At 50.8% G+C, this 26,234-nt stretch overlaps 8 protein-coding genes across 8 annotated transcripts; 4 read left to right on the forward strand and 4 right to left on the reverse strand.

The window, feature by feature from the left end:
• Positions 1-280: 280 nt before the first annotated feature.
• J4E78_000691 (uncharacterized protein) lies at positions 281-1,223 on the forward strand (the record flags this gene model as incomplete). The annotated part of the gene is made up of 2 exons (XM_049361353.1): positions 281-295; positions 369-1,223. The coding sequence occupies 2 exons, from the start codon at positions 281-283 to the stop codon at positions 1,221-1,223; spliced, it is 870 nt and encodes a 289-aa protein (XP_049226636.1).
• Positions 1,224-1,294: 71 nt separating this feature from the next.
• Positions 1,295-2,237, reverse strand: J4E78_000692 (uncharacterized protein; the record flags this gene model as incomplete). The annotated part of the gene is made up of 2 exons (XM_049361354.1): positions 1,295-1,955; positions 2,017-2,237. 2 exons carry the CDS (start codon positions 2,235-2,237, stop codon positions 1,295-1,297), a joined length of 882 nt encoding a protein of 293 aa, XP_049226637.1.
• A 7,555-nt stretch (positions 2,238-9,792) lies between these two features.
• J4E78_000693 (uncharacterized protein) lies at positions 9,793-11,379 on the forward strand (the record flags this gene model as incomplete). Its single annotated transcript, XM_049361355.1, has 3 exons — positions 9,793-9,997; positions 10,060-10,356; positions 10,412-11,379. The coding sequence occupies 3 exons, from the start codon at positions 9,793-9,795 to the stop codon at positions 11,377-11,379; spliced, it is 1,470 nt and encodes a 489-aa protein (XP_049226638.1).
• A 79-nt stretch (positions 11,380-11,458) lies between these two features.
• On the reverse strand, positions 11,459-13,944 carry J4E78_000694 (uncharacterized protein; the record flags this gene model as incomplete). The annotated part of the gene is made up of 5 exons (XM_049361356.1): positions 11,459-12,552; positions 12,618-12,643; positions 12,699-13,157; positions 13,290-13,573; positions 13,627-13,944. The coding sequence occupies 5 exons, from the start codon at positions 13,942-13,944 to the stop codon at positions 11,459-11,461; spliced, it is 2,181 nt and encodes a 726-aa protein (XP_049226639.1).
• A 383-nt stretch (positions 13,945-14,327) lies between these two features.
• Positions 14,328-16,019, reverse strand: J4E78_000695 (uncharacterized protein; the record flags this gene model as incomplete). The annotated part of the gene is made up of 1 exon (XM_049361357.1): positions 14,328-16,019. One exon carries the CDS (start codon positions 16,017-16,019, stop codon positions 14,328-14,330), a length of 1,692 nt encoding a protein of 563 aa, XP_049226640.1.
• Positions 16,020-16,714: 695 nt separating this feature from the next.
• J4E78_000696 (uncharacterized protein) lies at positions 16,715-18,130 on the forward strand (the record flags this gene model as incomplete). Its single annotated transcript, XM_049361358.1, has 1 exon — positions 16,715-18,130. The coding sequence occupies one exon, from the start codon at positions 16,715-16,717 to the stop codon at positions 18,128-18,130; it is 1,416 nt and encodes a 471-aa protein (XP_049226641.1).
• Positions 18,131-18,599: 469 nt separating this feature from the next.
• J4E78_000697 (uncharacterized protein) lies at positions 18,600-19,739 on the forward strand (the record flags this gene model as incomplete). The annotated part of the gene is made up of 1 exon (XM_049361359.1): positions 18,600-19,739. The coding sequence occupies one exon, from the start codon at positions 18,600-18,602 to the stop codon at positions 19,737-19,739; it is 1,140 nt and encodes a 379-aa protein (XP_049226642.1).
• Positions 19,740-19,885: 146 nt separating this feature from the next.
• Positions 19,886-22,087, reverse strand: J4E78_000698 (uncharacterized protein; the record flags this gene model as incomplete). The annotated part of the gene is made up of 4 exons (XM_049361360.1): positions 19,886-21,220; positions 21,267-21,470; positions 21,525-21,865; positions 21,931-22,087. The coding sequence occupies 4 exons, from the start codon at positions 22,085-22,087 to the stop codon at positions 19,886-19,888; spliced, it is 2,037 nt and encodes a 678-aa protein (XP_049226643.1).
• Between the last annotated feature and the right edge of the window lie 4,147 nt (positions 22,088-26,234).

Genomic DNA, 26,234 nt, shown 5'->3' on the forward strand with positions numbered 1-26,234 from the left:
TGCTGAGAAAGAAAGATTAGAATTGGTAGTATTGAGACTCTAGGGGAACTCAGATACAAGATCAAGGGTAAATGCTACTGAAGGCAAGGCGACTGACGTCTTCGCTTTGCTTTGCCCCACGCCGCTAGATGGCGTGCATTACAAACCATGAGATGCGTGTCGAGTTCCGAGGCCTCGGTTCATTTCCGATGCTCCCAACCTTATCGATAGCTCTATTTGGACTTCTGGCAACACGCACAGCCTCTCGCAGGACCCTCCACATGGAGCTGAGACAACAACTATGAGCCGCTTCTATGTGCGTAACCCCAAGAGCCTTTCCTTATCGTGCGCGAGATGACGCGAGTTTGCGACTAACCCACGTCCTCCAGTTCGGCGACGACTCGCGTTCCGCATTCAGCGACAACGACAATGACGACGAAGACAATCTCTCCACCCTTCCCTTCGCGACGCCCTTACGCCGATCAGACTTCCTCGCCCCGAACTTCTCACCGGCAACATATCTCTCTACGCTCCACAACCGACACCAAACGCTCGAAGACCTGCGTTCGGAACTGCGGTCGCGATCGCAGCTTCTCTCAAAGGAGCTGTTAGACCTCGTCAACAGCAACTACCAAGACTTCCTCAATTTGGGAAACAGTCTACACGGCGGCGAAGAAAAGGTAGAAGAGGTGCGAGTCGGACTGCTGGGCTTCAGGAAGGAAGTTGACGGCCTGGCCGGTGTGGTGGGGAAGAGAGAAGAGGAAGTCGGGGAGCTGCTACAAGAGAGGAGAGACGTTAGGGCCAAGATCGACTTGGGGAGGCGGCTGGTCGACTACGACGCTAGACTCAAAGAGTTGGAGGCTGAACTTCTGATTGAGACGGCGGGGCACGAGACGATCATCCTCGGAGAAGAGGTCTCGGATAGCGAGGACGAGGAAGATGAAGACGAGGAAGAAGAGGGTTACGGCGTGTCGGTCGCCAAGTTGAGACGGAATGTTGTACACTATCGGTTGGTGCTAGGATTGCAGAAAGAGCTGGGTGAGCATCCATTCGTGGCAGCCCAGGCGGCCAGGATAGCAAAGGTGCGGAGTACGTTGTTGATGGACTTGAGTACTGCACTGCAGCAGGCCAAGACTGCTAATAAGTCTGACGCTGGTCGCGTGATGAAAATCATGAAGATATACGCGGACATGGAGGAATCTGCTGAGGCAGTCAAGGTCCTCAAAACACTCAAGTCATCATAAGAGACGATATTGTCCAGCATAGCGACGGCGTTCGGTATGGTACATTGGTCATACACCCCAGAAAACTACATTTACAAAGGCCCACTCAACTCCTTTGGTGATATGGAGTCCGGTCCTTTAAAGTCCCCGCTCAACGTGAAACCTGGTGCGTTCGTCGAGCTAAGCACCACCTCGTGAATCTCCTTGGTGATACGATCGCTCATTTGCGCCATTTCCTTCTTTATCGCATCCATGAATCCCTTGATATTGTTCTGCATCTCCTCTGGCGTGAACCCTAGTTGTCCAACTGCCATACGAATTACACCCAGACGTTCTCTGTACTCGCTACCACCAGTCATATTTCGGACAGTGACGCCCACGTTCGTAACGACCGTTCCTGCTTTTGTGCTCGGCATCAAGCCTTTGGGACCTAGCAGCCTTCCCAACCCCGCCTTGTTCATCTTCTGCAGACTATCAATGTGGCAGATACACCTCTCGAAATCGATCTTGCCCTCTTTAATCTGGTTGAAGACCTCGTCCTCGCCTACAAGCGTAGCACCAGCTGCTCGTGCTTCAGCAGCGGGTTTCGAGTCGGGGGCGGCGATGACGCAAATTCGTATATCGGTCTTGACAGGGTGCGGGAGTCGTAATCGGTTTCGTATGACGGGTCCGTTCTTGAGTGTGCGTAGGCGTACATGTAGTTCGTATTTGGAGGAAGACGGGTTGCGGCCTACTTCAAAGGCGCGGATATATCTGTTCCACCGTCAGCCCTCGATCTTCGCACTTCCTTGTACATGATCCAGATAGAACGTACTGCATTGCATCGATAAGCGAGAATTTCTCTGCCTTCTTCAAGTCATGTTGCAAGAACGTGTTCCGCGCCTTCTTCTTTTTCTTGGGTTGGGCTTTTGTGGTTGCGCATCGTATCGTCTGGTACGGTATTGAAGCGAAGCGCGGGACTTCTGATCTCGAGGCGGCAATGGATGATATGGTGAGTCTGCTCAGAGGAGCTAGTAGCGATCGTGGGTGTGCCATTGGTGCTGATGCGGATGTAGGTGTTCGTCGCGACAGTGCCAAAAGTTCGGTCGGCGATTCGGGAATGCCAAGACATGAGTGGCGCTAGAATCCCACACCTTTGCTGTCTCCTCGCGTCAAGACATTCATGTGCCGTCACTCCAAAACCAGCCGGTAAACACATGTCCTGTTATCTTGAGTTCATCCTAGACTATCCCAACTGAGCCATGCGTGAGGCAGCGAGGCAGGAGCCAAACAACGAGACCGCGACGAAAGCCAACAACGCAAGACAAGTCCAAGGCTTCATCCACGGCAAAGAAGCAATCATACGAAAAAGGCTGCACTCATTTTGAGCTCGAGCATCCAATACCCAGTTAATGATCGGGTATGGGATATACCCACCGCTATCAGAACATATCTAGAATAAAGCGCTATATGCTGTACGGAGTTCTGCACGTAGCCACGGCATGGGCGCGTCAAGCTTGACAGTAAGCAAAGCCGACCATGTCAGCGACTGACTCATCGTTGCATGTTTGTAGGCTGGAATATACAGTGAGCATACCGTTGGCTAGCTCGATGAAGTTTGGTGTCGAGGCGCAAAGCCGTCTGATTCGCACGACTGGGTGTGATCCCAGAACAGCCGCAATGAAGATAACTTTAGTTGGGTGTCAGCACTCTGCGCGGCCGATTCTCATTGGGGCCTGGAACAAGGCCCTCTACCCAGAGGTGTGCAGACATAAGAGTCACGAAGCATCGGAATGACTAGTCCAGCCGTGGACAGCTGAGGTCTTGCGCTAATCCTTATTCAGTGATTACCGAGCTTAAGGAACGCCGATTGGACCTTTCGTCTAGTCTATTCCGATGTATATCAGCCTTCAGAGGCTGACCAGAGAGTGATATAAAGGTTGATAAGGAAGGCCCTGTGAGAACTGGAAACCTCCTCTCACAGCATTTGACAACTATGGATCACACAATCTTCACACCGCAGCTAAAGTTGACGCGGATCATGGCAGCAGAGAGAGGAAGCCAAGAATTCGAGTGGCTACACCAACTACGCAGTGACGAGAAGGCCGCATTTTGGAGGTAGGTCGTCCCGTCTTCTGTTATCAGCCAACCATATACCGTGCATCATGTACACCGGGACTGAATTAATTCCGCTCAGCATTGACGGGATCGCCAAAACCGCCGAAGACACCGAAAGGTTCACCAAATACGCCCTGCCAGTCACGGTCAGCGAAGGCGAAAGCAAGTCTTACCGAGTATCCTATGCCGTACACGAGTTACTCCTGTCTCCCGGACACGAGAGCGCAGACAAAGACTCGATTCCAACTCGCTTCATTGGTCATATCGGTGTAAAATCTCTCGGCGATCGGAGTCTCACCTTGAGATCTGACATTCTGCCTCCTTCCTCATTTGAAAGGGAATGTCTCACCGTCGAACTTGGTTATAGCTATCTACCCTCTGCTTGGGGTAAGGGTCACGCAACGAGTGCGGTAAAAGTACTCATCGAAGCTTGCAAAAAAGAAAGATCTTTCTGGGAGCCATACAACAAAGTCTTTCTACGAGCGATTGTCAACTCTGAGAACCCGGCGAGTCGGCGTGTGATGGACAAGAGTGGTCTGAAGGAGCTGGGTGTGCACGTCTGGGAGGGTGAAAAGATATTCGTAGCAGGAAGATGGAGGACGAGGGATGAGTTGCATGTTTATGGAACGTTTCTCGTTGAGTGATGGGCTATCGATCGTAGACTAAGCTCAACAGCCCGCATATCTATCATGAACTAGTAGCAGATGAGTCTCACGCTCTACTGGTAGCATGGCTCAAGTTGTTTTCCGAAGATCTGGAACCGTGTTCTCTGACGCGCTCGCTACTACCACTGACTCCTGATCGAGCTTGAGCTTCTGGATCTGGATATCTTCTTTTTTTCTTTGACTTGGCTCTTCTCTTTTGACTCTCTCTACGCCACCTTCGAATGTCACGGATCATGTTCATCGGACTAGTGCCAAGCGATCGGTACCCAAATTTCGCGAGTGGGATGAAAAGTATCGCGTTCGAAGAGACTAAAAGAAGAGTTATCACAATGGTAAAGCCTCTGTCAATCCCACGTAGCCAAAGCAGTACGATAGGGCTAAGAAGAGTAGCTATAAGCGCTCCCACGAGCACAAACGGGAAAACAACAGCGAAGACCTTCGTAGATGTTCCCGATAGAAACCTGCTGATAGTGTTGTGCAACCATCCTAAAACTATGCGTGTTGGTATTGGCTGATTGTGCGGGACGTGCGATTCAGCGTGAATTTGGCTTAGAATCTGGGTCTTATATTCGATGAGGCGGGAGCTGCGAATACTGAGGCGCATAGCGTAAGCTACAAAGACAGTGGCTATGGCAGCGAGCGTGAAGACGTAAAGTGGCACTCCGTCGCTCAGTTCCTTGACTTGCATACTGAACAGGCTTGCGACAAAGGACAGCGGAATAAAGACGAATGCCAGCTCGGTGAGTTTGGACACGCTCTCAGCTTCCGCGATGCTTCGTCGGCTGTCAACTATTTGCATTTCGGTAAGCAATGCTGTGGAAGATCTCTCGACGAGATCGAGACAGTTCCTCAAGGTTTGACTCGTGTCTCTTGCGAGTCTTTCCGATGGTAATTCGTTTCGTTGATTGCCGCCAAGGTAGAAAAGTTCCTTATCGTTCTGAAAATGTATCAAGGACCGCAGTTGCTGGTCCACATCCGCAAGGCTAGAATTGAAGCGATGAAGCAGCTTTCTCCAGTATGTAACCCGCTGTTGCATGACATCTTCATCCAGCGTGTCTTGGCGTATGCAATGCAATGAATCCCGTATGACATCGGTCAGATTATGACAATCATCGTGAATAATTCTGAACAGTATCTGGAGTGGATCTAATAGTAGGATCACGAGGTCAGTGTATGTCTTTCATGCGTATCGTACAGAGACGCTTACCGTGTATCGTTTCCTTGCCTTTTCCTGTCGACTGCAAAGCAGCTTGAAACTCGCCTATTACGGAGAAAGGTATATGGAGGCGTTCGATGTGCGATGGCATATCAAGCGTGGTAAACGTGTCGCCAAGCATCGCGGAAGATGAGGATCCAGCTTTGATAGGATAATATGGAATTACCCGGTCATAATCGTGGGCTCGGTACTCGGAATGGTTACTCCTTGCCCGATTCAAATCGATTTTGTCTGCTGTGTTGTGTGTGGTTCTAGTCGGTGAGATGCCACTTTTGCGGTTCCGGCTTGACTTCCGTTCGATGGCGAATCTCGTACTCCGCTGTCGAGCTGATGATATCGCTCCTACAGCGTCAATTGTAGCGCCCGTGACATGTGCACGGCTCATCTTAGCTTCCGCCGATGAGTGCAGAAATGTTACACCCGCAGGCTTTTTTGCTGGGACGACTAACAAACTGTTAGTCTTTCTGGGTGAATCAACTGGGCGTGATGACGGTAAAGTTTCCTGACGTCTACATGTGCGATCTGAAAGTCGATGCTTCTGTGGAACGACTGATTGCCAACACGATTTACGTGAGAGGTACGAATTGGAAGTCTCTCATACGCTCTCTGTGCGGCGTTGCGGAAACATGTACGCTCCAGAGAAAGCTCATACTTACAGGGATGGGTATCGGGTAAACCAGCATGTGGTAGCGGATCATCCACTGCAACATTTACATTTGGTGCGAGCGAAGATCTTGCCGATTCTGGATGCGCAGCTGCAGTAGAGAGAGGGCGTTGTTGCGCAGCCCAGCTCTCAATGCGATGGCTCTTAGTCTCCTCCGTGTTCAGAGCATTGTCACGTACTATCTTGAGCTTGGAACGAGCGACATCCTTCTGCTGGTCTTGATCGGTACTCCACCCAACCCTAGTGAAGGGCAGCGGATCTAGTAGCACAATAGCTGGCATCGTCAGATTATTTGCAACTAGTTTTGGAGTCATTCGGGAAATTCCCTTCGCATACCAAATTTACAGCCGTCAATTCGCCTTGTAAATATTGTTACCCTCTCTTCCCATGCAACAGGGTACTCGGTGTCAGAGCCCTTTACATAAGCTCCGGGACTTGGGCACAATTTTACGTTGCGACGCAAGATATTAGCAGTTGTTTGCAACTTATGAACCTTCCCACAGCCTTCAAGCATGCAATTGACTTTCGGACGTAGATTGCTGAGCAGCTGACTGCGGAAGTTTGAAGCCACAGGAAGTAAAGGAATTACAGGCCGGAACCAGGTCAGTGAAGAACAATCAGGACTAGAGGAGTGATTCAGCCACCGCGCTGGCTTCTTGTCATCGAATGATTCGCCTGCAAAGCCGGACCCATCCAAATGTTTTTCGAACACACCTGGTGGAATTTGGAAGGTGGCACCCAGGTAATCAATCAATGAAGGATTTAGATCTTCCACAAATATCATTCTGAGATGAAACCGAGCTGGAGTACGCCTCAACGTATTCCGGAAGTCCTCATATGTCGGTGCCGAACGCGAGTGTGCATCAGGCCAGAGAGCTTGGAGAGTAGAGGCACTAGGCTGCTGTGTCTCAAGTATGTCATATAACATGATGTGTGAACTCCAAATGTGCCGTGTAGTTACGGCACTAGCATGATGTAGATTCGAAAAGCGGTTGGCCGACGTGAGCAGACCCATGCGATAGATCTCTGCCTCATTGCTGTTCGTCGCCTGTTGCACCTCCTGTTGTTGCTGCTTTGGTTTTTTTCGGAGTTTCCCGCTTGACTCCAATGCTATTAAGACTGCTTTCCAGAGCTTGCTCAGCTCTGGTCGTCGCGGTGCATCGCCTTCGGGTCGCTGCCTGATTGGTTCACGCTCTGGTGAACGCGATTGCGGTGATCGATCCCTCGCGTTTCTGTACTTCACTTTCAGAGATTCTTCTCTTTTTATCGCTTCTTCTTCGGAGACTGCATCTGCTCGGAACTTTGCTCTCCCACGTTCGCGCATCCCCCCAGAAAAAGCTGCCCGTTCCGGTCGCACTATTGATTGTTCCACGGACTTGGGTTCGCTAGTCCGACATAGATCTCGGATGGACGGCTGATCTATTGAAGAGGAACGAGATGAGGGTAGAGCGATTGCGCTTGCGCTGGTCGTCCGGCACTCTGACGGTAATCGTCTGGGGTGGCGGGTCTGTAGATCATCTAGTGATGTGCGGGGTCTTGCCTGTTGTTGAAGGATGAGAGATGGTGTGGAACTCGTCAAGATCATACCGCGGTAATCTGCACTTGGAGTTCTAGAGTGTCCAGAACTGCAATCATCAATCGATCCGTCCTTGGTCTTGCAGTCTGCCCGTGGGTGAGCGTCATTTTGGCCATTGTCCTGCTGCAAATCCTCAAATGCTGGCCCATCGTCTCGCGTGTAACCCGGTGAATCTTTGGGACTGTATACACTTTCTTCCGAACTCCTTTCATGACCACATGTTGCTTGTTGGTCGTCCTCCATCTCTGCGCCTACGACCCACGCTCGTGTTCACCGGCAAGGCAACGTTGACCCCTGCAATTTTCTTGTTTGGCGCTCGCTAATGTGTCCAGGGTTTGTGTTCTGCGTTTCCGCGCATCAATGAGAAAGACGTTATATGCCCATTGTTGTATCGTGGTTCGTAGCTGTTAGTTTCAGGTGCGGCTGAAGAAGTGTAGGTCGGCGTTCTGCATGGATGCAGGTTGAGTTTGTGGTTGTATCACTGATGTGAGGCCGGAGGTAAGCCCGGTGACAGTCGGGCTGTCCAGCATCGAGGTAAGCGCCTGGTGGCACAGTCGTGCAGTGTGCGTGCAGCTACATGCATGCGACGTATCACACATACGCCAAAACGTCTGCGGGGCGGCTTAAAAATCAGTCGAGAGCCGCACTTCCCGCAAGGAAATTTACACCACATCAATTGGAACCTGCACATCCGCATATACTGTATGAAAGAAGTAATATCAGCTTGAAAGCCAGATATTCCGTACTCCAGATGCGTGTTGTGAATCAGCTCTAAGCGCGTGATTCTTGAATACCGAGGTAGCGATGGCGAACCTACGCTTCGCAGTGTCTTTTCAAAGTCAGTCAATTCAAAATATAGTTCTATGTCTAAACTGACCCTGTCAACAGGACTAATTCCGTTCTTCGGCTATCATCATATGTTGATGATTCTGCTGACTGTCGTGATTATACTGAATTGTAAGCTACTGATCTGAAGTTCGTGGATTAGTATCATACTTACTGTATCCATAGCAATATCTCTGGCTGGGTGCGCAAGCTATTCGACCATGACAAACATCTACGTCCTCGGTTTATCGTATACGAACTCGACTTCGAAACGCACTACTGAAGGTCATGATGTGTTGCTTGACACATTGAATGGTCTGAAAGGATCCGCCGAGCTTGAAGTCCGAGCGGGCTACTTTGGGATGTGCGTGCGCCAACGTGGTATCGTCTGGCTTTGTAGCTCCGACCATGATGGTCTGGCGCAGCAAATTGGGTACGAAAATGACCCGCTGAACTTGATAGGAGCTGCTGCAAAGTTCAAGAACGAAGTTCTCTTCTCTGGTCTTCTATTCATTGCTGTAGTCCTCGCATTTGTTACTATATTGCTTCTCGCAACATTTCCGGGGTGGCACGAAGAGCGAGATGAAAGAACTGGGTCTGACGTAGATGTAAGACCCTTTCCGTCGCGTCCCGTCTCACAAGTTGCGCTCGCAGCGAGTTTTGTTGCTGCAGCGCAGCTACTTATCGCGAGTTTGTGGCAGCATGTGGGATCTGTCGGTGCAGCTGCAATGGCAGAGTCAGCCAACTACGGGAATATCCGAACGGATATCGGAGTCAGCGCAATCACTATGGTCTGGGTTGCCTTTACGTTACAGATTACTGTCGCTATAGGTCTACTCGTTATGGTTCTTTCCATTGTCATATTAGATAGATTGACCGATAACGATTCGGATTAACGTTGCGCGCCAGGAACGTAGGAGAACAGGAGTAATGGTGACGAGAGTTCACGGTAGATGACCACGGGCCTCCTCAGATTCATGTGAAGCGAGATGACGTATGGGGGAAATAGATCCAATTGGAAGCAGGCCCGTGCTCAGTGCGCGCTCTCTGAGGCTACCTAGGTATTTCGAGGCCTCATCTTGACTGGATGCACCCACATTGTCGTATCTTCACCGGGAATCAGGATACGTTAATACTAGCAACGAACGCATGCGGAGATGACCTTAAGAAGCTCTGAGATGCACGTGGATCATTTCGATGACGTACATGGGTAGCTTCCTGGGCTTCTCGGTGGCCAAACTGGTTCCCCACCCCAACAAACAATACCATCGGCGACAACACCGACATTCTCGTCCCACAGCGGATGGATCGCGGATCATCTCCGTGGTAGGGAATATGCAGCGCGAAGATGTGGGCTTCTACCCCGCACATCTGGGGTAAAGCCGCAACTGGTATATCCGGATGCGTTGTTCCGCTATGGGATAACGAAGTAAGATGGATATTCTGAACTATATAACCATTGACCAAAGCTATACGGAAGGTGCAAGAACCTTTGCTCACAATAGACTACCTAGAGTTGCTCCGCTATCGTATACGAGAATATCACCATGGACAAGCCTATAGAACCCGAGAAGCAGGAACAGCTCGAAGATGTCGACATCGACACGGTCAAAAAACATGATGAGACGCTACAAGAGCATGGGGAGATAGACATCTATGACGAAAAGTACAATAAGAAACTCAACCGGCAACTAGACCTACGCGTTCTACCTCTATGTTGCTGGGTATATCTCTTGAATTTTCTTGATAGGGGTATGGTCTTCATCATCTCGTACCGTCTCAGCATCCGAGTCAATCGCTAAAATTGATGACAGGAAACATTGGAAATGCTCGCGTGCTCAACACAGAGACAGGAGACGACATGCTCAGTAATACGGGCCTGACGCCTCACGGCTACGCTCTGACCGTCACTCTCTTCTCCGTCGCGTATGCCGTGTTCGAAGTACCAAGCAATTTCGTCATGAAGCACTACATCCGACCTTCTAGATGGCTCGGCATTCTTCTTTTCGCTTGGGGGGCCTTAACGATTGGGTTTGCGGGTGTACAGAACAGTGCTACGATCATCGCTTTGAGGTTCTTGATCGGAGTCTTCGAAGCCGGTTTCTTTCCTGGTGTGTTACAATGAGACATGGAGGTTGATGAACTTGCGCTGATTACGTATTGTAGGAATTGTCTACTTCATCACAATCTGGTACCGCTATAACGAGCGGGCTGTTCGCATCGCTCTCGTCATCGCGTTCTGCAACCTTGCTGGTGCCTTCGGAGGCGCCATCGCATTTGGAGTCGGCCACATCAACGGAGCGGCAGGTCTTGAAGGATTCCGCTGGCTCTTCATCATCGAAGGAATTATCACCCTACTATCGGCGTTCCTTCTGTGGTTCTTCCTGCCCGACTACCCAGCTAGAGCGAAGTGGCTTAGCAACGCCGAAAAGAAATTCGCTATTGATCGTCTGGCTGACCGAGGCGGTGGATATAATCAGGAACATGCTAGCAAGAGAGAGACTTTGGACACCTGCTTCAGTCCACGCATGCTGCTACACTACATTGCGTATGTAGCCGACGTCGTTCCTCAGGGGTCATTCACGTTCTTTACGCCCACTATCGTTACCGGACTAGGCTACGAGTCCATTCATGCACAACTTTTGACTGTCCCACCATGGGTCGTGGGCTTCTTCGTAGCCATCACAATCTCTTACTCTGCGGACCACTTCAACGCTCGTGGGTGGCACATCACCATCACATCACTCATAGGAGGTACTGGCTGGCTGACCGCTGGCCTTCTTCCCGCCGACGCCTATGTTCAGCGCTACGGCTGCCTATGTATGGCCGCTGCAGGTGCCTTCCCTGCAGCACCTTCCATGACGAATTGGGTAACTTGCAACTCGCCGAGCTTCCTCACCTTGCCACTCGCAATCGCGCTGCACAACAGCTGCGCAGGTATTGGTCAGATCATTGCGCAATGGATTTGGATGAACGACGAGCGAAGTCAAGGCTTCCCGACAGGCAACTTCGTGTGTGCTGCATGTAGTTTCCTGGTGGCGGCAATCGCTACGACACTCAGGCTGTGGTATGGGAGGATGAACAAGCTTGAGAGGTCAGACAGTAGGGGCGATCAGAGGGTTTGGGCATTGTAGCGATATTAATTGGGTAGTATAACCCCTAATGCAAATGTCGCACTATGATATTAACAACAATTGACCGTCTATGTCCCTATTACTGTTTTACCAACCATCGTTTCAAGGCTTTTGTCATGACTTTATGCGTTCGGCTCGTCAGGTGCCCTGAATTGTACCAAAAGTACGTATCCAAGTCCGTGCATCCATATTGGCTTGGATTTGTCAGGATATCTGGCTGATTATATCCAGGGCAGTAGTCGGTGACGTTTTTGAACCCGTAGTCTTGGTAATGATCCAAAACGTAGTTCAAAACACTGTTCACGTCGAACTGAAGCACCTTCACGTCCTTATGATCGGACTGAAAGTCGTTGGCATGTGCAGCGTGAATCTTGTTGAAAGAAGCAACGAGCGACGCGTTGACATTGGGCGTGCCTGGCCCACGATCCAGAGGCGGTAGATTCATGAAGAGGAAGTTCTTGTAGCCAAGTTCATAGATCTTCTTTACATTCTCAAAGACTCGGTCCTGAATCTTCTCGTAGAGTGGTGCAAAAGAAGCGTTTTTGCCTTGGGTTGAGACAAGGTCATTGATGTCGTTGATGCCGATCCATATCGCTACGAGGGCTTTTTCCTTGTTGAGATGAATTGATTCGAGGGCTGGATTGCCGTAGGAGGCAAACTGTTCGATCTGACGCTCGAGTGAGACAGTATGGTTGTGATGAAGGGGTGTGAATCCAGCTTCCTCGATAGTGTTCGCGCCTGCGTATGCAAAGTCCCAGAGCTGCATATTGCACTCTCTTGGATTGTGCAAACCATCCTCGACACCACACCCAGTCAAAAGCTCCACCCAATTAGGGCCACCTTCTGCCGTTCCCGTAAGGTTCTGCACGATGCGATTCGAAAAGAGCTGTGCGGGCGTAAAAGAGAAGTTGAATTCATCGCCAATGGAGGTGTAGTTTTGGTGGCCGAGAGTACCCTGCACGTACGTGTAGCTATCCCCAAAGGCTATCAGAGATTCTGTGGAATGCCATTTAAAGGAACTTTGTTTCTGCTTCGAATGCGCGGGGGCAGCAATTGCATGCACAAAGAGTGTCAGGAAGACGCTTGAACTTGCGGTGAGCTTCATATCGGCAAAGCGGAAATCGTTTTCGAAGGCTTGATGATCCTCATAATGATCTCTAACAAGCTTGGCTACTATTTATATCGGTGTAGTCGGTATAGATGGATCTTCGGCAGCGTGGGTTTAACGGAACAATTACCCCCGACTGGTGGCGCTGCGGGAAATCTGGAGCTGGACTTTTCCGGGGTAGATGGACGATGATGCGGGGTATCCCAGTTACCCCGAGCCTCGTTCAGGCGTAGCATCGAGTAAGGACCACAAAGCAGCTTCCGAGTTTGCAGGCTCGTCCTTGGAGGAAATACAGTCGTGGTAATGTCGTACGCCTTTGTACTCGTACCACCATCGACCCGGATAATGACGCGTTGGATCTGCTTTTACAAAGCCCATATCTTGCAAAGTCCATATTGGGTCAACTTTGTTTTCTTTTTGTCCACAAGCAAGTAGACCAGTGACGAAAGGCTGCAACGATACAACATGAGCCAACGGGACACCCATTCTCAACGGTAAGTCCTGCCACCACCAATTCGAGGCGTCCATGCAGAAAAATGGACCAAGGATTCTGATGGCATCAAGGTAGACGTCTTCCTTGGTGTTCGAATAATCCACGATAGGCCGTAGCGTTTCAGAGATGAGGCCGAGCATACCGTATAGCTTGTCTCGAGGGTCTTCGCAGCCCATGCTAGAAAATTGACGTAGTAGATTGCACAGTAGATGCGAATACCCAGGTCGAACAGGCTCCGCGTGTGCATAACGATTAGAAAGTAAATACGTCATTGGCGACAGAGTTGGATGTTTCAGAAATCCAGCAAACAATGCGGCCTTGAAGAGGACATCCCAGTCGATCCAGACGTGACCGCACATGATATGTGCCTTTTTGGGTAACATTACTTCCTGCACGATCCATAGACGCGTGAAGTAACGGTTTCTCAAGATAGCCTCAGTGTTCTCGGCATTCCTGTTTTTGGAATACCTCCGCGCTGCTCTTAACGAAGACAGGTCTAACCAAACGATGACATAGATGCATTCGGAGTAAATCCGAGCCATTAGGCGAACTTGATGATTGCGTTCTGCCGTGTCCTGTTGGTTGATACATATCTGAGTGATGAGATTAGTCCATGCATGCATAGCCAAGTAGATGTAGGACCTACCTGATCGATCCAGAGGTACTGGGTATTGGCTTCGTCTGAGCGAAAGGCGGAAAGGAAATCGAACAAGTTTATTCTAACAGCGAGCAGCTTGTTATCGATAACGATATACCTATTATCTGATGGTCCACCCCAAGTGTATGACAGAGCGATGAACTCGGGTGCAGTGTTGATGTCGAATATCTCAAGTTCGCAGTAAATGAAGTCGCGTTTGTATAGCGTATCGGCCACAGGTTGAGATCGCAACAATCTTGCGAGACGGATCTGCTGCTTTGATCCGTCCAGTTCTCTATACCTGTAGAAGTCCGATGTCCGCGGCATTCTCGCTGCGTTGCCGACTGAGTTGTCGGGCTTGTCCACCTCATCAATCAAAGACTGAATGGTATGCTCCGGTACCAAGATAAGCCTAGAGTTGAGCTCAAATTGGATCTAGCGCCTCGTAGAAAATAAGGTAACGAAGCGCAAAGCGATTGAGTGAAGTCGTGTATGAAGGCAAAAGCGAACGAAGGAAGGACTGAGCCGTTTAGCACAGCCCCACCTCAGCCGCAGACTAGTTTCTAGGGCTCTTTTCTCTACTCAACCGACTTACGGGAGAAACGTATATGAGCGCATTGCCCAACGATTGCCTTAGCAATAGAGCTTGTTATCTAAAATGGTATCAATGCTACAAGATACAATGATGGTACAAAAGAAGCGGCACAGCCTTACTCTTCGAAAAAGTCACCCCAGCTAAACCCACCACCATCACCACCGTCTCCAGCATCGCCACCACCCTGTCCACCCTGTCCACCCCAGAAGTCCTGATCTTGACCCCGAGATCCGACGCCAGGATCTTCGCACCAGACATCTTCACCGACTTGGCCTGTGCCTGGCTGTTGATCGGGGTTGGGCTGATACGGATCGGTCGCTTGTGGGGAAGCATCGTCTTCTTGTTGCCTGGCTTCTCGCCCTCTTTGCATAGCTTCGTAGCCCGCCATTGTAGCTGCACCTGTCGCAGCACCCTCTCCAGCTCCCAGTCCGCGCGCTGCAGTGCCCACCTCACCTGCAATACCGCTTTCGCCAGCAGCACCTACGGCCCCAGCACCGGCAGCACCCGCTTCACCAGCTGCAGCACCTCCCGCGGCTTCACCACTGCCACCTACCCATGGCATCCACATTGGCCACATGCCACCAGAACCACTATGTCGACTGAAATAGTCAAAGTCGATGCTAACAGCCGTAGCAAGCATTACGGCGCGTTGATCAAGGGTCATGCCAGGGTAGTCTTCTAGTGATGGTCGGCTCTGCTCACCAGTTTTGGAAACCATGCCTGACGGCTCACTTGCCAGCCCGGCAGCGTCCATTCTCAACGCATAAACACCCGTATCAGTGAATATTTCGCGCGCGAAGCCTCCGAAGTTGCGGTTAACAGAACCCGCTAGCCGCCCGTCTTCAGACATCAAGCTGAAGTCCCAGGACAAAAAGGGTTCGTCAACCCTGGCAAACTGGAGCATGCCCACTTCTCGGGTATCGCCTTCTGCTACTGCCACGGCTTTAGAGTCTGAGATTGGCAGGTCACCAGAGGACAGTTGGGGCGCGTCTGGTCCTGCGGCGGCGTCCTCGAGATTCCTTGCGAGATACAGGTTGTACTTCCTTCGTAATGGTGCCCACTCCTGTTCCGAAGCTCCGATAATCCTCATGTCTTGGAGTGCCAAAGTTGAGACATTTGCGCTCGTTTGGTTGGCTATGCTTTTGACACTCGTGCCTTGCAGACTTGCCGAGCTGGTATAGGTGCTCTCATCGGGCCCTACCGCATCATACACGCGTATTCTCGAGTTGATCCAGCTGAAAGGTCTATGAAACCTTAGTATTTCCTTTTCGTCCCGGTCAAAGACGTGAGTCGTGAAGCTGCGGTGCGTCTTGAACATCTGTCTCGCCATGGCGTTCCCTATGCCATGGTCTTGCTCGGCGAGATATCCAATATGATTACCGTGCGGGTCCATGATAACGTAGCGGTTCGCTTGCTCGAAGCCCATGAGCACGTTCATCATTTCCAGCTGCCGTTGTACTATAAGAGACGAGTTGTCTAGAAGACGCATGGCGGGGTGTGTCTGCTTTAGGACGGCGTTTGGGTCTTCGGGCATGTATACGGGCGTTACGAGGTTGTTCTCGGAGTCGGGCGTAGTCGAGAGGGCGTTGGACACGGCGTCCACTTTCGATGTCTCTTTGGGGGCCCCATCATGTGTGTTTGATGAGGAATCGTTGCTAGGTGGTCTCGAAGAATATGCTGAGGTCGTTGGCGGCGTCGTGTTGCGCGGTAGGCGACTGCGAAGGGCTAGCCGTGGTATGCTTTTCGTGGTGATTGATCGAGCGCTCTGGCGTGGCAGTCGTAAAGACCATCTTGCCGCTGGCAGCATCTTGAAAGCTGTTCGGTATATATCTAGAGCTGCGGTATGTTTGGAGTAAGTCTCTGATCAGGCAGGTAGCATTCGTGTAAGAGGTGCAGATGCCTAATCGCTTTTGCGTGGCGTCACGAAGACGTTCTTTACTTTCTCGGAGGTAGCTGCTCTTATTACGTCACAGCAGGCGTTCCTAAGGCACGCACAAGCCCCAACCGCAGTCTGCGGGTATCGTGAAGCATATACTGTGTGCGACTGTCAATGACCGCTATGCGCATTCAGAAGCCAGTGGTCCGGTGGCTGTCGTGTGTTCGGAACTGGACTGCTGCGCGGTCGGCCAAGACGGCCAATCAAATCCGGCCTTGGCAAACAGTCATCTCCAAACTTTTTGTGCTCTCCTCTCACCTTCAGCACCACCTCCACCATGAAGCTCGCAACGCTCGTCGACGACGCCATTACCTGAAGTCGCAAAGGCCGGGTAAGTACCATTCATTCCCATTCACATGTTTCACTGTCTTATGATGACAACTTTTCACTTATACGATTGCCGGCGCATGCATTCACTTGACTGCGTTTGGCTCTCGATGCTGTTTCCGTTACAATAGACTACAACGGTATCTGATCGACATTACTTGCTACACTTCACATTGCCTCAAAACCCGCGCAGGACTAACGCGAGTACAGTTTCGTCGAACATCGAGCTGGACTGAGGCATGTCTTCGACTCAGCAGCTTGAGCATGCTGTTGCTGCAAGCGAGGAGCGCCCAGAGGGTCTACCTCAGCCGAACCAAGAACCAGCCAACGGTGTTTCGAGGAAACCTCGCCCAAAACGACCCAACTACAACGAAATACATGCGAAGCCTCTGCCACTAGACGTATATGCGCTGCCTGCCTTCATCCCGCACAACCCCATTTCCATCGTGCGACTATTCATCAGCCTAATTTCGCAGTCGCTGTGGTCGCCCAAGTCACACATCGTCATCCACAAAGCATACTACTCTGCAGAGACCCAGTCAATCCACGTCACCGATCCGGCCTCCATCCGAGCTCTTTGGGAACAAGGCTTCTGGGGCAAAGGGTCCCTCAGCCGAAGTGAACCACAATGGTTAGTCGCTGAAAAGCGAAGGCGAGGTGCCCAGGCGTCCAAGACAAGCACCGAGGTTACACAATCAAGGCGGGAAGAGCGCAGACAATTCAAGTTAGAGAGAGCCAAGGCGCAGCGCGAGGCTATTGAGCAACAGCTACGGCAAGAAGGCAAGATCGTATCCGACGCCAACATCAACAAGCTCGTAGGTAGCGACGCCAAGGACATCACCAAGCCAGAAGATGCAACAGCCACTCCGGCGATCAATGAAAACACAGATGGCCCTGCCGCACCGGCCGACGCTGAAGCTGATCTAGAGGTTGACATTGTGGATCTTGAGCATCTTCAGCTCACACCCGAGGAGGCTTTCTTCCTGACATACGTCCTTGGTGCTTTGCAAGTCGTCAACGTGGACACCCAGGCTCCCATGGATCTTGCACAACACTACCCAGCATGGTACCTCTTGCGTGTATACTGCGCCCATGCGTCCAGTTCTGGCGAATCCGATGATCTCGAAAGAGCTTTGACGCATCTTCGTACTGCGTACCGTATGAGCAATGACGCTACTCGAGTGGATCCTGCTATGACGTGTATTCCGCCTATTGAACCTGACAACCCTTTCCTGATGAAATACGTTGTCTTTCACCACTTCCGATCCCTGGGCTGGGTCGTGCGGCCTGGTGTCAAGTTCGCTGTCGACTACTTGCTCTACATTCGCGGTCCTGCGTTCACACATGCCGAGTTTGCGATCATGATCATTCCTTCCTACTCAGCCCCATACTGGACGGAGCAAACGGATGGTCAAGCCCAAGTCAGAGCCGCGGAAAAGGAGCGCAGGGACTGGTGGTGGTTCCATCGCGTGAACCGAGTGCAAACCCAGGTCATGAAGACACTGATGCTGGTCTACGTTGAAGTACCAGCACCGTGGGATGCGGATTATATGAGCTTGGATGGGTTCAAGCTTGACATTGGTAGCATTTTAAAGAAGTACACAGTTCGAGAGTTCGTCTTCAAGAGGTGGAGTCCAAGCAGAAACAGAGATTGAGCTACGGAATACTGGAGTCGATACCGGTAGAGACGAAGCTGTACGAGTTATGAAAGCCGATGAATACATATACCACATACCAACTTTGACCTACTCCCGCTTACGTCACACACGATGCTTACACCAAGGACTCAATATTGACATCTCAGTGATCCACATTGAGGAGTAAGTATATGCGAATCGAGCATTGACTCAGAGCAAGACTGGGCAGCCGGGCAGGGAAATAGGCGATTGGCCCCTTGATTACACGAATATTTCACTCTCGACGCTCGAGCTCGAGCTTCTTAGAGCACGCCATCAAGTACCCCTCTAATGTATATTCATTCAAGACCTTGCCCTGATTTCGATTCGATCGTCCCCTGCATAAACACCCATAACCACACGTGGGAGCTCGACCGTACACACAGCCTTTCGAAGCTCGGGTCGACTTACAGCTCAGTCTTCAATCACAACCACATCGTCGATCACCATGCCGACCTCCCGTCGCGTCGCTGACATCATGATTCCACAAGATGCAGCCCCTCCCGCAGAAGGCCCGAACGAGACCAGTTACTTCTTTAGCCTACTCAATCGCGACGTCCGAAACCTAATCTACGATCATATGACGCTTGGTCAAATTCGTAACAAAGACGCGACCCAATGGGTTGGCTTTAGAGGTACCTGTCGGCAGGCAAAACAAGAAGCTGAAGAGGAGGGCGTGCGTCATCTGTGGCTGTATGTCCAGGACATCTGCAGAAGATTCACCAAGAGTACGGGGTATAGGCTGAGACTACCGCATCAACTGAAGAACATGGAAGACTTTGCTGGACTAACAGAGTTGACGCTGATCACCAACGCACCTGTTCACCTGGTCGACCTTCGTAAAGATCGCTATCCTCGCACTGGTGTCGAGGACTTACTTTCTATTGAGATCAACAACATTGTCCTCCATTATACGAGTCAGCAGGTAGTGAAGAATCTAGAAGATATGACAGAAGCAGCAGTGCTCATGCTAATGGGTCTAGAAAGCGGAATCGACAGGAGTCCCAGCCGTTTAGACACAGATGAGTTCTTTGCCGGCACCATCACTGTCTCGTGGGATTATCGTAACTGTACCCGAGAGGACGAATACGAGAGCTTGCCTACTTACCAGCTGAAGCGAGAACTTCGCAACCGAGGCGTTGCATCGGCAGAGATTCCAGAGCGCAAGCCTGCCGTTATCGACGCTCTTCTCTTGCATGATTCTAGAAATCCGCAAACCATCGCGCCTACAACCCCAAGACCTGCTTCCAATGTCCCCCAGGTACTTCTTGGAAAACGCTTCTATACTGTAGAGGTAGATGGATCACTCGATACCATGGAGTTCGAGGGCGATATACCGCCATTCCACGCGGATACCAATCTCTTCAGCCCTGGCACATCGAGATTCTACGCAGATACGTCCTTGTTTTACGCTACAAATCGACGTAGCTCGGTTGGTATGGTGCGCTTGGATGAGATCCATCATCGTTTTGGTGGAGGTATGTGGGATTCCTTGTGGGAAGTTGCTTGGGATGATGTACGCAAAGCACGTGAACAATGGGATTATGTACCCGTTCAAGTCTGCTGGACTGGTATCAAATATGACTAGGAGGACGAAGAAGGAGGAGCTAAAAGAGATGTCAGACTCTAGTTTCTTCTAGTGTTTTGTTCAGTAAATTTGTCCTTCACACTCAAACAATTTAATACAGAACAGAATAGATTGGTGCAGAGCGTTTCGTGTTGGAACACCCAAGACTATCTCGTCGCTCCATTTGCCCCCAGCGTATCAAACTCCGGTGCAGCCTTCTTGACCTCAAACCTCTTACTCAGAATCACAAACTGACCCACCAGAATCATCTGACTCCATTTTGGCCTATCACCATCGTAAATCGCATCATGCAACAGATCCTTGCACCTATCCCACTCCAGAAATCCAAGTGCCTCCACATTCTCTTTCGTGATCAGTCTCTGAAACAACTGGTGAACAGGACCATCAGGCTTATACTTCACTGGAGCAGAGAAGGGGTGTTTCTTGCGAGCGTAGAGCTCAGGCGTGATGAATGGTTTCATGGCTTCCTTGAGAATCCATTTCTCGCTGAAACTACGAGTTTGAGGGTCGTAGTGCAGCTTCACAGAGGGCGGAAGCTTCATCGCATATTCCGTTAAGCGATGATCAAGAAAGGGCTGACGGCCTTCGACACTGTGGGCCATCTCGCAGCGGTCGCCTAGTACGGTAAGTAGGCCGTTTGCGAGAGATGACTTTATCCAGATGTATAGCGATGTGTGAAGCGGATGCCACTTGTTGGCCATGAGCTCGCGGGTACGGCCATCGACAGCATTTACAGCCGTAAGACGTTTGTCGCTCTGTCCAAACTCGTTGAAAACCCAAGGCGCAAAGAGCGGGTCACGGAGAGAAGCGGTCTGCGTAAAACCAAGGAAAGAAGTGTTGTTTACTTGGGCACGAATAGCAGCCGATGTCGCAAGTTCCTTTGGACCTGAGGTCTCTGAGCCCTCTAAGCTCTTGAATGTTGCCACGCGCTCTTCTTCCGGAAGCCCGGAATTTGGTCTTGATAGATCTGGTTCGCGAACGAAATCCGTAAGGAGCTCCCGATATCCCGCAAAGTGTTCATCTGATCCTTCTCCAGTGAGGACGACCTTGATACCTTCATCGCTGGTAAGTTTCGAAAGCAAGAACTTGCCAACAGTGCCTAGATCAGTTACTGCTGCTTCGTTGTGCCAGACTGCGTTCTCGATGTTGGCGGCGAAGTTTTCCTCGGTCATCTCGCAGTGATGCATCTTGACTCCTAGCCATTCGGCTGTGCGACGTGCGATCGGCTCTTCATCGTGTTCTTCACCAATAAACTTGACGCTAAAGCAATTGATCCGCTCTGATGCTGGAGCTGTGCCAAGCTGTGCGCCTTCAGTGTCCATCAGATGCTTGACCATGCCTGCTATTGCGCTTGAGTCGATGCCGCCGCTCAGGAATACTCCGATCGGTACATCCGCACGAAGTCGATCTCGCACAGCATCAACAAGGTGCTTTCGGACACCCTGGATCATCTCATCTTCACTTCTCGTTTCGATTTCACGCTAAGCTTGTCAGCGATGTTCGTGATGCACACGCCATAGCACATACCTTGTCTTTGAAGTCGACATCCCAATACTTGTCTTGCGAGATAGTGCTGAACGATCTGCAGACGAGGTAGTGACCAGGCAGTATCTTGGAAACTCCTTGAAAGATGGTTCTCCCATCGCACAACCAGCCCACGTCTTTGATGCTTTGCACGTCCCACTCAGGTTTCCATCCAAAGGGAAGGAATGCTTTCATTTCGGAAGCGATCTACCCAGCGGTTGTCAGTCCAAAGTTTCTCGGAAAAGCGAAGAGCGGTCATACCAGCAATTTGCCGTCTAAAATTGTGTAGCACATGGGCTTGATGGCATACCGATCGCATGCGGCAATGAAGACCTGAGCTTTGGAGTCATATAGACACAATGAGAACTCTCCGCGCAAGTGCGGCAGGAACGATAGACCATGCTTCTTGTACAGCGCCAGTGCAATCTCAGAGTCTGACTGGCTCTTGAACTTGTAGCCTTCGGCACTAAGGCGGTCTCGAATCTCTTCATAGCCGTACAGCTCGCCGTTGACTACAGCGTGAATGTCGTTGTCTGCATCGTGGAATGGCTGTTCTCCTTCTGGGTTCAAGTCGACGATCGCTAATCTGTTGTGCCCAAGAGCTAGATGATCAGGATGTTAGTCACGTGTTCTCCTCGTACCCGTACCTAGTCACGTCTTGACGTACCCACGCGACAATCTTCGCTGATCCAATGACCATCTGCATCAGGTCCACGATGCTTGATGGTATCCAGACTCTTTTGCAATGTTTTGCTCAACTCTCCACGTTCCTTCGCTAACGGTCCATGACCCCGCAATGCGACCGCACAAGTGATGCCACACATGGTTGCGCGATCCAAGAGATCCAACAGGAGAGAGCGTGCAGCGCTTCCCCATATCTTTTGATCCGAAGACCGGCGATACTTCCAAACATGACGTAGACACGAAAGTCGTCGCAGTGATCGTTCAATGAGGGTTGATCGTGCCTGATAAGCCCGCGTCGCTTGTTACTGGTTTGGGTGTTAGTGGATGCCCCTGGATCGCCCAGATCGCGCGGCTCCCAGCGGGATCTTCGGACTTTCAACAGCACGACCCCAGGTCTTCCACACATCTTCAGCTGTGTTATCGTGGTTGTTCCGCGATGGCTCCTAAAGCCAGCGTTCGTCATCCTCGACCGGCAAGCCCCGGATGTAGCGACGGTAGTCCCATCCACGCCACGCACACTTGAGACATTGCTTTTTGTGCTCGACACTCGGGCCCGCCATTCGATCTTCCAGCTTCGATGGGCGAAATCGACAGAAAGATTCCCTTGACTCCGATCCAAGGAGGCCATCTTCGCTGGCGACGTGGTATTTCCGCAACCCGGGACAAGCCGCCGTTGTACGCTTCCTGCAGTGACCATCGACCGCCACCAAATCTTCGCTCCGCAAACCCTCCTCAGTCAGATCCCATGAAACCACCAGTTTCTTAATCCAGGCTGGTTGCGGCTGCCAGTACTTCACCAGGGAGCGGTACTTGTTGAGCTTGAGATTGCCTCTCTGGCCGACAGGATCATGCGCATACGTCAAGCCGCTCTCCAGAATGAAGAAAAGGCGTCTAAAACACTCGGTAATTGATCCACACATCCCGTATCCTTCGCTGCTCTTTCCGACCGGTCCCGAGAATTGTATCGTTAGGCTATCGAGCCACAAGCTGAAGATGGCGTTTAAGGGTCGGAAACTCTCAAAGAACTCTCGGCGCTGGTCAGCGCAGCCATGGATTGAACGTCCAGGAATCACTAATGTCAGATGCCGGAGCGTGTGGAACTTAGCATGCATTCCAGTAGGCGTTCTCGTTGCGACAGGTAGCAAGATGCGCACCCCTAGGTCGCTTTTTGGATGGACAATCTTCTTGTAAGCCAGCAACCAGCTTTTTGTCGCACGGATCGAGACTCCTTCGCACTCGCGCTTTGCTTGTCGACACGACAAAATCAGTCCACGACATTGTTCATTGTCAACAGGCGGAAAGTCCAGAAGCTCGTACATTGAGACGCGGATCTCAGCAGGTAGTCTGAAGAAAGATGAGGACGACTGGCTATTTTCGTTTGGTGCCATATTCAGTCGCTCCGCATCCAGGAATGAGTTGTGAATTGATAGGGTGCTCCAATTTATGGAGTTGCAGCGGTCATATACACCGACTCTGGAAGCTGTTGCCTAAACCCCGCACATCTGGTTGGCTGACGCATGATCTTCATACTGCCCATGTGCGACCTATCTCCTCTTTCAGAGAGAGGAACATGAGTGCCCAGCAAGTCTTTAGATCGTTTCAATCTCACCTGCGGTAACCACCTCGATGGGGTAGAGGTGACGCTGCTACTAGGTCGCCGGTGAGTTGATGAAGACTGCTCGGTATGGTGCAGTTGTGAGATGGGCAGTTTGTAATCCATCCCTATAGCTCATGTGTACTCAGACATACTGAAATGGCCTAGGAGTTCCGTCGATTGCTGATGCGGGTTCCTGAGATTCATACTTTTCCATATCAAAGCCATCTGTCGTAGACCGCTTTCAGGGCTGTTGATCAAACTCCAGTCTGCGCTTACTTCAAATCTAAGTGCAGCAGGAGATGCCTTCACTGCTGACTGACTTCGGCTGAAGCAAATCTTGCCATCTCGTAAGGAAAGGGTCATTTCTACGTTACTATCGGCACTTTAAAGCCCTTGACTGGACCTTGGAAGCATACGACATGTTAGTAACGATGCGCGAGATTTGCGGCCACATTGGAAGCTCTGGCAGCAAGTACCTTTCCATCAATGACCAGGCATGAAGAGGTTCTCTTTGTCATTTCATATCGCTCGTCTTCTCTATGGACGTGAGGGGATGGGTGACCGGTGAAATGACGTGGCAAGATGTTGTGTAACCCAAATAGGCCGATGAAAAGGACGTGCAGCAGGTCTTTATCAAGCGCTCATCAGACTACAACCCCGCCATTACTCTCTACACCAGCTACAGCACACTCTGAACAACTAGCCAGTAAGTTCAGCTTCTCAGTATGTCCGCCGATCGTCGCTAAGTCCATCACAGATTCAACAACAGCCACTACAACATTCACAATGAAGATCTCCGTCATTCCCATCTCGGCGGCGGCAACCTTCCTCGCGCTCACTCCCATGGCCTCAGCAGGTCCAATTGGATATGGCATCTGCCAGGCCGGCTGCTCTGCCGTAGTCATGGCATGTTACGCTGCAGGAGGCGCGACTTGGGGTGCCACAGCGGGTGCCACGGCTCCTGCCACTATAGTCGCTTGCAACAGTGCTTTCGGCACCTGTCAGGCGGCATGTGCGGCGGTCCTTCTAGCCCCGACACCCTAGAAGGTAAAGTCACATACACTCGTTTCCAACTTAGCTAATGCTTTATAGGCGAGCACTCCAGCTTAAGCTAGTCGACGATCATTCGCAAATAGGGTCAAGATCTGGTCGGATTAGGTCTGGGATTATTTCGAATAAGTACACGACTATGAGAAAGAGATGAGTGATATCACGAACAGAGGGACTGTTAAGGAATGAGAGATGATCACGAAGTGATAGCAATGAACATGGTAGTATGACAGATGGCAGTCTCAACCGACAAGCCCAGCTGCAATCACACAAACTCTTTGCACAGCTTTGATTCCTAACCTGTGTGCCATCGTGCAGTCTTTTCTGTGAATCAAAACATCCCTTCCTTCATGATCGACAAACTATCATCAGCTCAACTGACGCTGACTCTGACCAAGATCAGTGACAGTATGCTCATGAAGACATCGTGTACAAAAAGTGCCACAGCGAATGCAAGATACAAGCCGGACACCAAAAAACCGACCAGTATCGCCAGAACCAGGAATAAAAAAGGTAGCATCGCAAACATATCTGTGGAATTCTCCCATTCGCAGGCTGTGAGTGAATCATCCATACCGTAGTACTTTGCTGTTGTTGACATGTACTCTGTCGCATCTCTTCGAGGACGAAAGAATGAAAGAAACCAATTGTCTGACCACGAAGCGATATTTTCCCCAGGCTTTTGGAATTTGACGCAAAATGGGGCTGGGAGGCTCTGAGCTATACGAGGTCTCCTGAATGGTTTAGCGATAACCCGACAAATTGAGGTAAATGCCGGGTCATCGATGCTGCGCTGTCCACAGGACTCGTATACGATATCAACTCTTGAGTACTTGGGCAGATATTCCCACCATGATAAATTCAGGGTGTCAAAGTTCCGCCGTCGCTGCTCGGCCTCGTTTCGTATGACCATGTTCATGTGTCGCATGTCCAGAGCACCGACTGACAAAGTGTAGTTTGGATTTGCACGCCGAATGAGGCGACACGAGCGTCTCAAAGCTTCATAGTCGATCTCATGTTTGATTATTCGACAAGTCCGACGGAGGCCGACGAAAGGCTGTTTGCCATCGCTCGTAGGTAGGAAATATGAGTAAATCATAATGCGCAATTCCGGGGGTAATGCTAAGAACGAGAAGTAAGCCATCGGAACAATAGCTGTCATATGTTCTGACGTTGGGCATGCTAAGATGTGGTGTCCTTCAGTGATGCGTCTTGAAAGGCGGCGGGGCTGTACACACTGCGCAGGCAGCAATGCCAGGGTTAATAAGCGCATAGAAAAGCAGGCAAACACCCGCATATCCTTTGCCTTACGCACATTGGATGCACCTATGAGCAAGCAGTTTCTCCTGACGCATTGCTGCATACGCTCATGATTACGACCGAATTTTGGGCTGAAAGTCGACCCTCGAGATAGTAATATGACACACCAGAAATGTAACATTGTGTACGATAACACCCCTACAGCGGGAACAGCTCCCATCCACCAACAACGAAGGCCGCAGCGAGCGCTGGCTGAATTGGCACACCTGTTGCGAACGCCGCGTTCGACGTGGTAGACGATTCGGTAGTAGTTGGAGTCGCAGTAGCCACGCTTTGCTCAGAAGACAAGCTCGCCACCGCAATGGACATGCTTGTTAACA

The sequence above is a fragment of the Alternaria triticimaculans genome (genome assembly GCF_023758025.1).
Source record: "Alternaria triticimaculans strain BMP 0046 chromosome Unknown scaffold_1, whole genome shotgun sequence".
Classification (NCBI taxonomy): domain Eukaryota; kingdom Fungi; phylum Ascomycota; class Dothideomycetes; order Pleosporales; family Pleosporaceae; genus Alternaria; species Alternaria triticimaculans.